General features: G+C 38.4%; 2 protein-coding genes across 4 annotated transcripts; both read left to right on the top strand.

Annotated features, from left to right (window-relative positions):
* Positions 1 to 267: 267 nt before the first annotated feature.
* Positions 268 to 4,694, top strand: LOC127785356 (uncharacterized). Its single transcript, XM_052312785.1, has 7 exons — positions 268 to 733; positions 1,751 to 1,789; positions 1,868 to 1,938; positions 2,761 to 2,825; positions 2,911 to 3,003; positions 3,120 to 3,212; positions 4,001 to 4,694. Exons 1-7 carry the CDS (start codon positions 327 to 329, stop codon positions 4,418 to 4,420), a joined length of 1,188 nt encoding a protein of 395 aa, XP_052168745.1. The 5' UTR covers positions 268 to 326; the 3' UTR covers positions 4,421 to 4,694.
* Positions 4,695 to 5,201: 507 nt separating this feature from the next.
* Positions 5,202 to 11,995, top strand: LOC127783635 (type IV inositol polyphosphate 5-phosphatase 9-like). 3 transcript variants are annotated; one of them, XM_052310825.1, is made up of 10 exons: positions 5,202 to 5,899; positions 6,060 to 8,333; positions 8,400 to 9,219; positions 9,303 to 9,448; positions 9,539 to 9,646; positions 9,755 to 10,070; positions 10,162 to 10,346; positions 10,770 to 10,878; positions 11,005 to 11,156; positions 11,263 to 11,995. In XM_052310825.1, the coding sequence occupies exons 3-10, from the start codon at positions 9,205 to 9,207 to the stop codon at positions 11,435 to 11,437; spliced, it is 1,206 nt and encodes a 401-aa protein (XP_052166785.1). In that variant the 5' UTR covers positions 5,202 to 5,899; positions 6,060 to 8,333; positions 8,400 to 9,204; the 3' UTR covers positions 11,438 to 11,995. The 3 variants fall into 3 exon arrangements, with proteins under 3 accessions (XP_052166785.1, XP_052166784.1, XP_052166786.1); XM_052310824.1 differs by having other exon boundaries at positions 5,202 to 8,089; positions 8,219 to 8,333; XM_052310826.1 differs by having other exon boundaries at positions 5,202 to 8,333; positions 9,148 to 9,219.
* The last annotated feature ends 3,539 nt before the right edge of the window (positions 11,996 to 15,534 follow it).

Here is a 15,534-nt window from a genome sequence, read left to right as displayed (position 1 = left end):
CACAGTGTGTGTATGACAGGTGGGACTAGGTATTAATAGTGTAGTATGTAACTATTGTATAAATTAGATATTAGATTGATTATAGATGAATTGCGGCTAGTAGTTGGCTATACTATTAAACTTTGCTCTAATAATGCCGGGCCCACGTGCCGCTCGAGAGACACGCCACGCCCTCCTCCTCGCGGGGCCCACCTCCTCCGCGTTGGACCAGCGCCACCTAAAATATAAAAGTCTCGAGAAAATTTCTTAACCATCGGAGAAGGCGAAGCTTCCATTTTCCATATTCGTCTGCGTTTTTTTTCTCCCTCCTCCTCCTCCTCCCCGACATGTGGGCCCCCACGGCCTCGCCGGCGGCTGCGGCGGGGAGGGCGGCGATCCCGTCGCTCCGGCGGTGGCCGGCGGCGGCCGCGGGGGTGCGGATCGTCGTCGCGGTGGCTCCTGTCAAGGCGAGGGCGCCGCGGCGGCTGCGGCTCTGCCTCGCGGTGCCGCCGCCCGCGTCCGAGATGGCCGCGGCGGCGGCGGCGGAGGAGGAGGAGGAGGAGGAGGAGGAGGAGGGGTGGAGCAAGGCGGTGGAGCTGGACGCGGCGGCGAGGCGGGAGATGGCGATCCGGAGGCTGCAGGAGGAGGCGGGGACAGGGAGCAGCAGGAGGGAGTTCGCCGTGTTCGAGACGGCCAGGGGGGACGCTCTCTTCACGCAGTCGTGGACCCCGGTCGCCGCCGCCGATCGCGTCAAGTATTCACACCTCCCTCCCTTACCCAACCCCCACCACCACTTTCAATATTAGTTTCATCATCTACAATTTTTTTGCTAGTTAGGAAGGCGCTTAGTTTTGACAATTCGTTTATTGCGATTGACGAGCATGGCGGAAGTTTAGGCCATAATGGGCACGCCCTCTGCATTGCTAGTAGTGTTAATTTGGCGGGATTTTTATTCAATCTGTGTCGAACAAGGGGCATAAACCGCAGATTTTTGTTTTTGGTGGTTGCTTTCCTAGGGGCCTTTGTCTTGTAGTATAGAATCATCAAATAGTATCAGAATATTCTACTGAGAGTGGAAGCTTGTCTGTTCCTCATGAGTGATGTTCTTGTGGGGATTAGGCCCATGCAAAGACGAAGGGCTACATGACAAGCCTTTTTTTTGTTCACCAATAATAAGAGTAGCTAGCGTTAAGGTGGACTAGATTACAAGGGCCTAATCATTCTGTTGGGCCAACATAGTGTGTCCAAGAATGGTAGGCCTTGTTGGTATAATAGTGTGGTAAATTGTGGCTGAACATGTTTGCTCGGATGCTGCTTCAGGGTTCAGGAAGGATTTCCATTTCCTGGACCTGACACTTGGGATGGGTATTAGGGACTCTGTTTTCTCTGGTTCAGAAAGATGAAGCCATGCATGTATGCACTATCTGATGATATTTTATGTTTAATTTTCTCAGCAGAAGAGAACATGATGGAATGAGTGCCTGCATGAATTTACCAAAAAAAAAAAGGCTCTGCAGTTTATTCAATATCTTCCGCTGTTAGAAATTAGTAATGTTATGGAACGAGTGTATGCTTTATTTTCTTGACTTGAGGGAACTTTCAATTTACTGGAGGCATTTTGTTTTGGGGTATAAATGTATGATGGGATGCTTTTCTAGTTCATCACATAAAATGGTGTACTGGAACTGGATTTCATGAAAATTTTCTTCATTGTTTACTCTAGTTTAGACAAAGTATCCTGACATTGTTTTTTGATTTTCAACTCCTACAGGGGCATCGTTGTTCTGTTACATGGACTAAATGAGCATAGGTATATGTATTCATAATTTTATATATTAATATGGGTTTTCATGGTGGATCTTGCTGACAATCAGTTAGTGTGCTGCAGTGGGAGGTACAACCATTTTGCAAAGCTGTTAAATGATCATGGGCTTAAAGTTTATGCAATGGACTGGATTGGTGAGTTACTATCATACTCTGTGCTAAAATCTTGATTAGTTTGATGTTCTCGTTGTTTAGTGATTCTTTAAGATTCTCGAACCAGGTTGTACTAACTACACAGTTTACCTGAGATTGGAGATTTGAAAAATCTTAAAACTAGAGTGAAAGGCCATTGACAGACTCATTAGATTAGTTTGTTTTGTTTTGTTGCCACAGTGAACTTCAGAGTTATGGGATGCCTACTGCTGTACCAGGCACATATGTGATTTGTTCAGTATCTAAGCCTCTTCAATTTCACAGTAACTTTGTAAAATATTTTGTATCAAATAAAATTTTTGCTTGGCATTAGACTTGTACTGTAACAGGAAAATTTTTAGTGCCTGAATGTGCCCTTTTCCTGATCACCAGGAGAATGTCAATTTGGTGCTACAGACAAATATACTCAAACCCATCATACTTTTTTTTTCTTCGATGAGGTTGGAGGTTGAATATGAAATTCAGTGGTTGCAGATTAATATTTACCAAATATTCATAGTGGTCCCATCTGTCAATGTTGAAGGGAAGGTTAATATTAACTATCACCAACTAAGATAATTTATAGGAGTACCTACATCTGTCATGTTGTACAAGTATTGTTATAAAACAAACTACCTTTTATAGTAACTCCTAACCAATATGGTATATCTTGCCTTATGGTGAACTGATCCTTTTTATCGATGGGCTGCTTCTAACTAGGAAATGACAAAACTAGAGACCAGTTACAACTTTGTTTTTTTTTTCGCTGTATATATTTCGGGTCTTCTGATCTTCACTATGCTGTACGTTGTCTCGTCTCTGAAGGACATGGTGGAAGTGATGGGGTGCATGGCTATGTTTCATCGCTTGATCATGCTGTTGGTGACCTGGTACTTTTCTTGATACACAATAGCTGCACAGAAATATATATCTAGCAGGATTTCCATGAACCTCTAAATGCTCTTTTCCATGCAGAAAGAATTTCTAGAGGATGTTGTACTGGAGGAAAACTATGGTTTGCCATGTTTCTTATTTGGCCACTCCACAGGTGGAGCTATTGTTTTGAAGGTACACACTGGTACAACAAAAGCTGTTAGGCTGGATTGTTTGATTGCCTTTGTGATAGGGAGTACACATAACTGAAAATACCAGCTTCACTTCCTTTTTGTGCGAGTGAACCAAAGGCAGTCCTGGATCCTTGTGTTGAAGTTCATGTTGAAGGTGTGATCTTGACATCTCCGGCTATTCATGTTCAACCATCTCATCCAATTATCAAAGTAAGCACATTACTTTATATATGCCTTTGTTTTCTATACCCTGCATTCCTTTTGCACTTGGGATGCTATCTTCACGTGTTCAATGTGAAATTACACTATTAACCTTGGTATCTAACAACAGAAGAAGGATTTATTGTCGATATTCCAAAGATCTGTACCATTTCTATATGTTGATATACATTCATATCCTGCTAGAGCTCATTTTGTTTGGCGTTTGTCATTGTATTATTTATTTTCTTGTTTAGTTATGTCAATTTCTCATATAACTGTTTGTAAGGTGGTTTACTAGTGTTGATTTGAGTAGATTGAAACATTCCTTTTGTCACAGAAGAAATTCTTGACTTGGATATTCCAATTAAAAAAATGTAAGCAGAGAGGTATGAAGTAATGTTCTCAAGCTTATTTTCATAATGTCAGTGGAATCTTCTGATTTTACTGGAGTATGAGTTCACATGAGATATCAACATTCTATTATCTTATGTTAATGGCTGTACAACTTCTATACAGTTTAACCTGCGGTATATCTAAAGCCCATGTTAATTTCTACAAACAGAGTATCTCACTTCTGTTATGAAAAAATTACCGTCTGACTCCCATCATATTATTAAGTAATTTCAACGTGTTTTCTGTCATATGAAGATTTGCCTGTGGTTTGTTGACTTTTGATCTGGAGTGTAATTTGTGTGATTATTAACAACTGGGTGACTGCAACAAGGAATCAAGGATATAGTTGGAATGAGTTTTTATTTACAGAATTTATTTTTTTTGTTTGCGTTTATCTATACCAGGTTGTTGCACCTATCTTCTCTGTGTTAGCTCCAAAATACCGAGTTGCTGCTTTGCACAGGAGAGGACCTCCTGTTTCCCGTGATCCTGAGGCTTTGAAGATCAAGTATGCAGATCCACTTGTGTATACTGGACCCATTAGAGTTAGAACTGGCAATGAAATTCTTCGGATATCATCATATTTGCAAAGAAACTTAAGCAGAGTAACTGTCCCTTTTTTAGTTCTGCATGGCACAGCTGACACAATAACTGACCCCGGAGCATCTCAACGACTGTACCAATCATCAGCATCAGCACATAAATCTATAAAACTGTATGATGGATATTTACATGATCTTCTCTTTGAACCTGAAAGGGATGATATAGCAAATGACATCATCAATTGGTTAAGCTCAAGACTTGATGTTCTCCAGAGATGGTGAAGTGAATCAGCTATATGGTGCTCCCACTTATGTCAGATATTGGAACATGGTATAGAAGAGAAAGGCTAATTGTAAAACATTTTGTTTTAGATTGCTGCCTTTGCCTTTGTGTAGATGGTTTTTGTTTAGTTATTTCAATCATGGTGGGAAATTAACCCACCTGAGATGTAAGTAGTGCAAGATTAGAGTCATGTTGAAAATCATGTACTTCATTATGGTATTAGTAAATACTAATTCTAAAAGAAAAACATGAGTTCACCATTGATTTTGGATATTCTTATTGATTTCTTATGGTTTATCTTGTCATCCATCTGATGACATAGTTTAATAATTAGGGAGTAATGGTTCAGGCATAAAGCCAGCCGATTGCTTCTGATGTGCACATTATCTCATAAAGTTGTGCATTGTCAGATATGCAATCATAATGTATTAATCTTTGATTTGTTGCTGGTAGTGGTAACACAATCAAATGGCATTTATTTGTATAATGAAAGCTACACTGGTTATTATGGTTGCAACTTGCAAAGGTTGCAAAATCCAGCAACATTTTGATGGGTTTTATGAGATATTATTGTATGCTGTAATATTTTGGTATCATAATTATATTGTTTCCTCTTCTGATGAGGCTGCAAACGTTCTTCTTCCCCCCCCCCCCCCCCCTGTATCTGTTATCATTAAGTGTAGAATTATACTTTGTGTAATGCAATATGTTTCAACAATGGCCTATATGATTATATGCTTCTCCTGCTGAATCCATAATTCTATGTTCTACATGGTTATTTTGTCCATGTCATGAGTTAAACAAATGCATTGGTTTTATCACTTATCAGTGCTTTAATTTATATCGAAGCAAGGGATGGAAGGTGGAAACAAACTTTGCAGATGTCACTTTTTCCTTTGTAAATTTTGGTAGTAAGATATGCTTTCCTGAAACTGAATGATAATGTAAAAAAAGTTGTCATTCAAAGGTAATAGGATTATATAAGGCCATGATTAATTCTATGTTATGACTGTAACTGCATTTTCTCTACATTGTAACTGAAAGGTGATAGGCTGTCTTGTTTTGTGTTAAATACTGAAGATATTGCTTACCTGCATCCCTGTGTTAGTTGCGCATTCTGTATGATGTGCATTCGTACCTCTTTCAGTTCTTGTTTGATGCATTTGTGCTACTGCACGAGCAGGTGATATAACACTTCTTTATAAGTCAATCATTTTGTCGATAGTGTCCCAATAATTTGTGGTTCCTCCTTTTCTATCCTGGCATAGCTAGAGTGCTACACTGTTTGCTTTTCAATTTCTGCAAATTGGTGAAGTCTTACTCTTGTGTATGTGCTGCAATCATCACTCATAATAATATTTAGCTCTGTTTCTTACTTTCTTTGCAACTCTTGCAGGTAGTGTTGATCACAGTTACTAAAATTGCTCTATCTGATATAACCGCATGAGCTGCTCCTTCATTGGGAAGTCATGATAATGGTAAGTGCTGCAACTGTAACTAGATGAAAAGATTGTGTAAAATGATTAAGTGATCCAAGTTCTCATCAAATTTGTCAGTTTTTGGTTAAAAAGGTGTGTCAACTTGCTTATTGAACTCTTCAAGGCCAATTATTGATTGACACTCATTAATTTATGGTAGATGGATATTGATCTATAATCACATTGGACTATGGAGTCTTTTTCTTTTAATTGAATGGTGCCCTTGTGGCTGCTACATTGCCACGCATGTAGAACAATATTGAGGGGAGCATCTGACAAAAGATATGTTCCAGGATCTCCGTATCTGAAAGATTTTGTGATATGGTTGAGTGCCAAGTACCAACATGAGGTGCATTTTGCATTAAATGATAGTATTTGCTATCTTTGTGAAACAACCTTTTCGATCTTTCTTTGCTTTATAGCAAATCTTATCGTTTCTTTTTCACATGCCTTGCAAAACATATATACAGCTGTCATTTTTAAGCATGTCAGTAAGAGTAGTGACCTATTTTTAGGACTTGACGATTGTAACAGACGAATATGCATGTGAAACATTTGCTGACTTCTGATTTCCGAAGATCATAAAAATGTGCTCCCAACTCAACCAATCTTTTCATGGTGGGGGTAAAACATCTACTCCCTCCGTCCCAAAATATATGGGATCTTAGATGGATGTGACGCATCCTAGTACTACAAATCTGGACAGACTCCTGTCTAGATTCGTAGTATTAGGATGTGTCACATCCATCCAAAATCCCTTATATTTTGGGACGGAGGAAGTAGAATGTAGCAAAGCTTAGATGCCCTCTTACTTTATTTATTCAATAACGTTATGTGCTCAACAGCATTGTTAGATGATTGATCACATTGATATGGACACTCTGGTAGCTATGTTACTCAAAATCTCAGGTCATGTGCATATGCTGAGCTGTAGCGTACTACTGGGTTATCGCTCTTTTCATTGTTGCCCTCATCTTAGGCTGGCAACACAACTTCGGTGAGTTGGTACCCTATTGTTTCTTCAGGCTACACAAAGTTCAGAGCTTTCTTGTCCCATTAATCTATTGCCTTTAACATGCATATAATACTGAGGAAAATAAGTCGTGGTGCATTGGCTACTCTTTGTTTGTTTGGTCTATACAAGTCTAACCAAACTAACTTAAAACCTGGTATGTCCAGAAATGGAGCTAGAATGTATTTAACTTTTTTTGGTTAATGTTTGTAAATGCATACCAATAGTCCACATAAGAAAAACAACTTTGAGCTGTAACATCCAAAAGCACTAATTTCTTGAGAAGACGTGCATGGTACGATATGACAGAAAACAAGTCACTACTGATTTTTACCTCATTTTATTCAAAGGGGATAATACTAGATATTAACATTAAGTGTATTTTGAAATTAAATAGTTAAGTTCACACCTAACATTTTTAGAATTTAGCTACTTTGCATGATAGCTCTCTGTGTTTGCAATCTGCAAGAAACTGCAGGATAGGTTACGCCATTATTCCACTGATAGTGGGCTTTATGGTGATCTGGTGATTGATATTAAGATAGAAATCTATATTGTTATGCGCAATCAAGTCATGTTTATTTCAGTTAAAATATTTATTATCATGGTGATGGAAATGGTGATAATCCAATTTTACTTGGCATTATTCACATACGTTTTCCATCCATACCACTCAGTAATGTGAAAGATTTTGCCAGGTTTAGGTATCCACATAATGCCATCATGAATAAGTCATAAAATTCTACATCGTTTTTATTGCTTTTATGTGTAAATTGATCTCATTTATGGGAAAATCATATCAACAACAGTATACTCTACAGCTAATACATACATCTGCTATGTTCTAGTAGTACTAGTAATGACTGGAGAATGATTGGAAATCACTACCGTCCATTTTTCGTTACTTCAGATTATCTCACATCAGGATACAAATGTATAATCTTTTAGATTCCACAGCTGTGCATAGCTGCAAGCCAATGCATAGTTAGGTGTATCAGGGAAATGAACGAACAGAATTTCTTCACTTTTGGACCATACTACTGCTTTGGTTTCTGCCATTGCATAAAAGAACGATGCTTGTTTCATGTGAATGGTGCCTTGTCAAATGAAGAAACATGGACTAGCCAGAATCTACCAATTTGGTTGTTCAGGGGAATGAACGGTGGGCATGCCTATAGGTGCTTGCTTGTCTTTTTTTGTCCCTCATTTTTTAATGTTGAGTTGCGCTTTTGTCGATCCACATTATAGTGTCTTCATATTTTCTATAGACAAAATATAAAGCTAAACGAGTGTTCTCTCTTGATTAGATATCACTTTTAGGTGGCCCAGGAATTCACCATTTGCAACAGTTTTATCCTCTGGAGAGAAGTGCAATCTGATAACCATCAAACATAATATCTACCTTTTGGAGTTCATGCAGAGGTAAGCCAACTATGACTATTTATGTTAGAAAACTGCACATAATTAAGCGCATTAACACCCTAGTAGAATTGTTTTATAGGTCTATAGAACCTATGCTACCTACAGAGATCTATCCACAGTCAACTACAGGGCAAAAGCAGCTACACTCTTGAGATCTCTTGCTACGATTCTTCAAACAATAGACACATGCAAATAGGTACATGAGTCCAAATTCTGGAAAATTTCAAACACAAGTTGCATGATTGCCTTGCCAGAACCCATGGTAGCATAACAAACAGATAATAATAAAAATAATATTAGGTAGGCAAGTTGCCCAAGTGTGCCTTTGTCTCTTACCAGCCAGCCATTATTCAACAGAGGATGGTTTCTTCTCAGCCAATGAGCCAAACCGTCAAGCATGACAATATAGCTCGCAAATCAGAACACTCTGGATTGCATATTTGCATTACTTTTTGTACCACTTGATCACTTTTTTTTTGTTGTTTTTTGTATTGCCTCTGTAATCATTCTTTAGCATAGAGCCAGGGACACAAGACATGCTAAAATATAAGTTATAAGCTGCTGTCTTTGTTAAGACCAGAACCGGCAGTAAACTTGTTGGTCCAGAAAAAGCTTAACATGCCTTCAGCAGAATATGTGCTGTACTATCTGAATGTTCCGATTTCTGAAATTATTGGAAACAATGAGAAGCTTGACCTGCAACTCTGTCAACATCAAAGCTACTGTTCTCTCCCTTTCCTTTCCTGCCCATTTGCTTAGCTATATATCTTGCAGCAGTTCTCCATGTTTGGTGATTACTTGCTCATGCATGTAGGTTCCTGCATGCTACTATTAGAGGAGGAGACGATCTCTTCCCCGTCCCTGCAGGATCATGGGAGAGAAACATGTGAGCAGACAGACAAGTATCCGCTACTCCTCCTTTCATTTTATCTTGGTTGCAGAGTGTTATAATGTCTGCTATTCTTCCAGATCATCCTGCCAAGATTGGTTCCAAGTAAGCTATCGCACCGCCAGCAGCTGTGTGGTCATCGATCAGTTTCTGAGATTTCAGGTGTAGTGGATGAAACCTTGGGAAAGAGGCCTCTGGATGGGCAGAATGATATACTCAGATACAGGTGATTTTTGTAGTAGTTTTCATTGCACCTGTAAGTTTGCTCACTGCATTTCATATCTGATGATTTGGATATTTTGTTGTTCGTTCGAAGGGTGTTCACTAGTACGTGGAATGTTGGTGGTATGACACCATCCAGTGATCTAGACTTGGAGGATTGGATGGATTCAACAGCTAACTCCTATGACATCTACGTTCTTGGGTAGTTAGCTCACTTCAACCTTCTAACTCATCCTCTCTTTTTCGTTGAGGGGGCTAACTGATCTAATTGTTGATGGTTCTGTTTTGTTCTGTGCTGATGGTGTTTTAGGTTCCAAGAGATAGTGCCACTCAACGCAAGAAACGTGCTTGGTCCTAGGAATAGCTGTATATCTACAAAGTGGAACTCACTGATTGGGGAGGCACTAAACAAAAGGAGGAGAAGAGGATCAGTGTTGCATCAAGAAATCACAAATAGCAGTGCAACGGAGAGATCTGCGCAGGAAGAACACTTTAGATGCATCATGAACAAGCAGATGGTGGGCATCTTTATGTCAGTCTGGGTGAGAAGCAATCTTAGGCCATACATTCACCATCTGAATGTGTCTTGTGTTGGTTCAGGCATCATGGGCTACCTAGGGAACAAGGTATGCACAAAATGCAAACATCAGAAGTAAGAGGGTCATACCTTCCGTATGTGCAATCACATAACCATGCATTTGGATATGTGGATTGCAGGGCTCGGTGTCAATTCGATTTGTGCTACACGAGACGAGCTTTTGCTTTGTTTGCTGTCACCTGGCTTCAGGCGGCAAACAAGGGGATGTACTGCTGAGGAACTTTGATGCTGCGGATATACTCGTGAGGACGAGATTTCCTGGTGGTGCAACCCAAGAATTGCCAAAGAAGATCCTCGACCACGAGTAGGTGCACAACAGTATCTCAGCTCACTGCCCTCCTGTGTTTTTAGTTTTGTTCAATGGACCACCAAATTGGTCCTCTTTTCTCAATCGTTGGTCCCTAGCTAGCCATTTTCCATATTCTTTTGTCATCAGTATCAGCAACCATATAGATCCCTACTCCTAGACATGGGTTAGCTTTTGTACTTTTGTGCTAATGATCACATCCTTTTGCAGCTTAGTTTGCATTGGCATGACATTTTTTAATTAGCTAATCGTACATCGTCCCCTGCCTAATAAGGGGTACCCATCTAAGAATTAAGAATCCTACAAGCTATTAAATGCCATCGTGCATACATCACCCAGTTCATCATCTCTCATCAATTTATACTGTACCAATAATTTGTCTATCGTCTTTATATCGTTTGTTCTTTGTCATCTGTGCAGTCAAGTCGTTTTGCTCGGTGACTTAAATTATAGGATATCCTTGGAAGAGGCTGAGACAAGGTTGTTGGTGGAAGACAAGAATTGGTCCATCCTGTTAGAGAACGACCAGGTATTGTTCGACGATCTATCTTGAACCTTCCATCTTAACCAATTGTTGACAACACGATTGCATAAATTACCAAATTCTCCACAGTACATATTTCTTTCCGTTCTCAATCTCCTGGCGCAATTGTAGCTATTGATCGAGTTCTCGACGGGTCGGCATTTTGACGGTTGGCAAGAAGGGCTGATCACGTTCTCTCCCACCTACAAGTACCACCCCAACTCCGATCAGTACTACTGGTGCTTCGACGGTGCGCTTGGAAAAAAGAAGCGTGCCCCAGCATGGTCAGCTTGTCGAGACCTGAACCTTACAGCTGAGTAGCTTTTGACCTTGTTGATGTTGATCGAATTTGACGGCCTAGATGCTTCCTCTTCTTCCTTGTCTGCGCAGGTGTGACCGCATTCTTTGGCGCGGTAAGGGCCTGAAGCAAATCCAATACGACACATGCAACTACAGGTTGTCCGACCACCGGCCGGTGAGAGCAGTTTTCCATGCCGAATGTGTAATCAGAGGAGATGCAGATTGCGCGTGTGGCTGTATTGCTCTCAGCTCTTCGAGTGAGTGACAAATGGTCTAGGAGGATACGTGCCATTTAACCAAAGATTTACTCATGAGGGCATGACTGCCAATCTGAAACTGAACGACTCGATCATGATTCACGGCAATTTACCTGTGGATCCGGGATGGATTTTCAGGTGTGAAATCTGCCGATTTTTAGAATCTTGAATGGTAACTGGAGGCTGGAATGACAGGAATGCTCAATTGGAACTAGAAGCGTTTAATGGTCTTCTCTTTTTTTAACTCTGACCGAGGTTGCACAAATGCTCATTGTTCTTTAAATTTATTGATGGAGCTTTCTCATTTGAACTTGTCCTCCGGGTTAATTTGTTTCCTCGATCATCTCTTTACTGGAAGAATATCTGTATTTGTACATTTTGTTCATGAGAATCGAAACAGATATGAGAGGGCTTGGAGCCTTGGAGCCTTGGAGTTGGGAGTTGAAAGTATAAATGATGCGATGTTTGATTTTCCAAAATTTCAATGTGTCAAAAAACAAAAGAATACTCCATCCACTGAAGCTGTTAACGAATGAAAGTTGTATTGTTATATTTATAGCGTCAAATACTTCGATAATATAACATATTTTGAGTAGGATAAATTTTCCAAAAAAAGGTGGTTAAGGTTTGAATTTGATATATTTGAATTTTGAATTTGATATATTTGAATAGTGTTAGATCAATTATATAAAAACTATTTAAAAGCGAAGAGAATAATTTAGTAGTGCATTTTTATTTAGGAAAGTTAAAAACCAAATTCTATCATAAACAAATTAGAAAATTTGGTACATCGTCAAGAAGTGTTGGATCCTATGGGGTATAATTGTTAGTACATGTAGGTGTGGTGTGGAATTCATTTGTGGACCTTCCATATAACGAAAATGGAGAAATTTTATAGTACTTGAAAATGTACATCAAGGCACCTAAGTTTTATACCAAATTTTTTGGGTACCTTGAGATACTTGGTACCTGCAAATACCAAAATTTACATGTTTTACCTTTAGGTATTTTTTTTAAGGATGATAAAATTACCCATGAAAATGTGTTTGCAAAACTCGGGCCATCTACTCAACCTGGTGATGACTTCGGATGTGAATCCTCCACAACTAGCGAGCTCGGCTCGGAATGACTCGAACTTGTAGTTATTTTAATAAGTCTGCCAAGATAGGTGTTTAGCTCATGAGCTTAACTGCAAGCTCACGAGCTACTCGTTTAGCTAGCTCGTTAGTATAAGAGATAACCACATCTGTACTACATGCTTCTTAACTAGTAATCAGTCCTTTAATTACATATAAACTATTTGTATTTAGTGAATTTTTTATTATTTAATGTTTATTATTAAGTATACATATATATATATATATGATATAATAATAATTAAAATTATAAATGTGGTATAAATGCGTTAACGAGCTGAGTCAAGATACGCTTTTAAGCTCGTTAGGCTTGTTAATGTATTTATAACACCTTTATAAGTCAAGTTAGCTCCTTAAGATAACGAGAGCCTTAACGAGTTGAGTTGGCTCGTTATCCACACCTATCTATAATAATATGAAAAAACTATTTAAATAATAATCCGATGTTGTATAAACAGTATAGTGCAGTATACAATAATACTAGTATCAAAAATACTATATCGATTTTACTGTGCAAGCGAGGCGTTATAGCAATTGATATAAACTATCCATTTTTATATCGGATGCACACATACTGTGCACCTCTATGGACAGAGGATCTATTTCGGGTGGCTCTGCCATCACCGGGTTCAAAGTTCAAACTCGTTGGTGGTTTATGTCTCATGTCCTATGTTAATTTGCTAGAAACTCGAGTATTCCTTTAATCCCAAATTATAAACAGACCCTTGTTTCCCAAATTATAATGCACCCCTTTTAAGGAGAGTTAACATTCACAACTTTTGACTAGTAATTAAATTCTCAAAATATATGTTTATTTTAACGCGTGTGACATCAATATATTTGTATGAAAATACTTCTATATGATGTTAGTTGTGAAGTAACTGAAAAAATATTATCTAAGAAATTAATGATAAATATTCTATGTTGGAGACCGTGTGAAAACTTATATGTCTTATAATATTTGGAATAGAAAGAGGGGTACTTTGTATTTCAATCGCTTAGCTTCTGTATTAAAAAAAAGAAACAGTTAATCAAGATTGACTCATGCAAGTGCTAAAAAGTGGAACATATGCATCTTTAAAAGCTACAAAGTGAACCTGAAACTTTTAGATCTAAAAGTTGGAAACTTGGAACAGGGTACCGCATAGAAACTTTGCCTGTTCTCTCTAAACTTGAGTGGTTCTTGTCCCCCTTTTTCTTAATTAATCATCTAGGCATCCCTCCTGCCTATTTTCAAATAAGAAAACGAAACATTGGGAGTTTGACCTTTTGATAAGCACCAAACCTATCCATTTTTTAAAACTTAGTAGCCCTCACTTTTAATTTCTGTTCACTCCAATCAAACAATTGCTTCAAGACTTGTGCAACTCCAATAGTGTATTGAAGCATGGGAAAACCTCTAAAAATGGATCTCATATACTCCCTCCATCCACAAAAGTTACACATATTTCACATTTGAGTTTTTCCAAATAAGTTGTTCCTATTTGCAGTCTTTATTTATTTAAGAGTTAAATAAAGAGATAAATTAAATGTTTGGTTAGAACCCAAGGATTCATCTAAATACTCGTTGGTTGCATTCGTTGGTTGCATGCTTGCATTCACTACTTGATTTTGTAACATCCAAGATAATTTAATTTCTTTTTGGTCTTGATAACAAAAGTAATAGGTGTAACTTTTATGGATGGATGGAGTAGTACCGAGATAAGTTCTCGATGTGCTTGATGATGAACTCCATAATAGATCTAGTAGCATACATATGTGTGTGCATATGGATGAATGTGTGTTTTCTTCAAAGAATACGTAGGAGAGTTGAGCAACATTGAAATAAGAGGTGAGCAAGACTCATGTTCACTGTAGACATGTGTCCGACATGTAATTTAGAATAGTTTACAGTGTGAATCGAGTGAACTGCTATTGAGGTCCCAAAAAATGTCAATTCTTGACAAACTGGTCTTACCTAATTTTGTCCATTAACTCCAATTGTTGGTTAATTATCAGGGTAATGACTTGGCAAGAACTTAAGTACTATAAGCTAGTGTTCTGCAAAAGAAAAAAAATGCTATGACACTTCTCTTATCATCCAAAAAAAATGGTACCTCTCCTATGGTATGATGTTTCAGTTTTTCCATGCTGTGCTAATGGTGGACCAGTGAAAGGTCTCACTTACCTTTAACTTTCAACTCTAGTAAATATTTTTACATGTCATGCCACATATTTTCCCAATAAACAATAATGAAGAAGGAAGCTATGTTGGGACCATTGGGCCACAGTTTTGGATGTGAGGCTTAGCAGCTATCCAATCAGAAAGCTGGAGTTGCTTTTATCAAAGAAAAGAAAACTAAAGAGGAAAATGAAGTCATGCTTTTTCTCTTTGACAGGGAAATTAGTGAAAAAAGTTCAGGCTGATATAATCCAAAAAATACTTTATTTATGTAGCCATTGTTATCCATACCTAAGCAATCCTATATCAGCATCACCCACTATTTATTTTTGTACCCTTTTGAGTTGTTTTAAGGTGGTGATTGCGAAATGATTTAGGAAGCAAGCTTAGCCATCTTCTTCCATATGCAATCCTTGGGGTTTATCTAATGTGCTAGTGGTTGGGTGGTTAATGCATTGTTTGGGACCGTGTGATGTCATTTGTTTGAGCAGAAGGCAGACATCATTAACAACCTGAACCGGGATAAGGTTTGACAGTTAACAGCGGTGGAAGTGGATCAATCCCATATTCACCAAAAGAAAAACTAAAAATATTATATATGCACTTTAGATTATTTAATGATTTCCCTCCAAAGAAAAGAGAGCAAAGTACCACAGTAAAAGAGAGGAAAGTACCACAGTAAAAGAAAGCAAAGTGTGTGCATATAATAATATTGAGAGTTAATTTTACTTTGGGCCACCTTTTATTACCGATGTTTCGTTTTGGACCACCTTAGGACCAATGTTTTCACTTTGGACTGGGTATTTTT

Source organism: Oryza glaberrima, chromosome 9 (genome assembly GCF_000147395.1).
Source record: "Oryza glaberrima chromosome 9, OglaRS2, whole genome shotgun sequence".
In the NCBI taxonomy this organism is placed as follows: Eukaryota; Viridiplantae; Streptophyta; class Magnoliopsida; order Poales; family Poaceae; genus Oryza; species Oryza glaberrima.
The sequence above is the reverse complement of the archived record's forward strand: the minus strand, read 5'-3'. Positions and strand labels throughout refer to the sequence as shown.

What these genes read in the sequence shown, in the direction of transcription:
- LOC127785356 (XM_052312785.1), top strand. Translation starts at nt 327, where the DNA reads ATGTGGGCCCCCACGGCCTCGCCGGCGGCTGCGGCGGGGAGGGCGGCG. An exon ending in GCCGCCGCCGATCGCGTCAA is followed by an intron (nt 734 to 1,750) that starts GTATTCACACCT and finishes CAACTCCTACAG; the next exon opens with GGGCATCGTTGTTCTGTTAC. An exon ending in CATGGACTAAATGAGCATAG is followed by an intron (nt 1,790 to 1,867) that starts GTATATGTATTC and finishes AGTGTGCTGCAG; the next exon opens with TGGGAGGTACAACCATTTTG.
- LOC127783635 (XM_052310825.1), top strand. An exon ending in TCCTGTTAGAGAACGACCAG is followed by an intron (nt 10,879 to 11,004) that starts GTATTGTTCGAC and finishes GCGCAATTGTAG; the next exon opens with CTATTGATCGAGTTCTCGAC. An exon ending in AAGAAGCGTGCCCCAGCATG is followed by an intron (nt 11,157 to 11,262) that starts GTCAGCTTGTCG and finishes TTGTCTGCGCAG; the next exon opens with GTGTGACCGCATTCTTTGGC.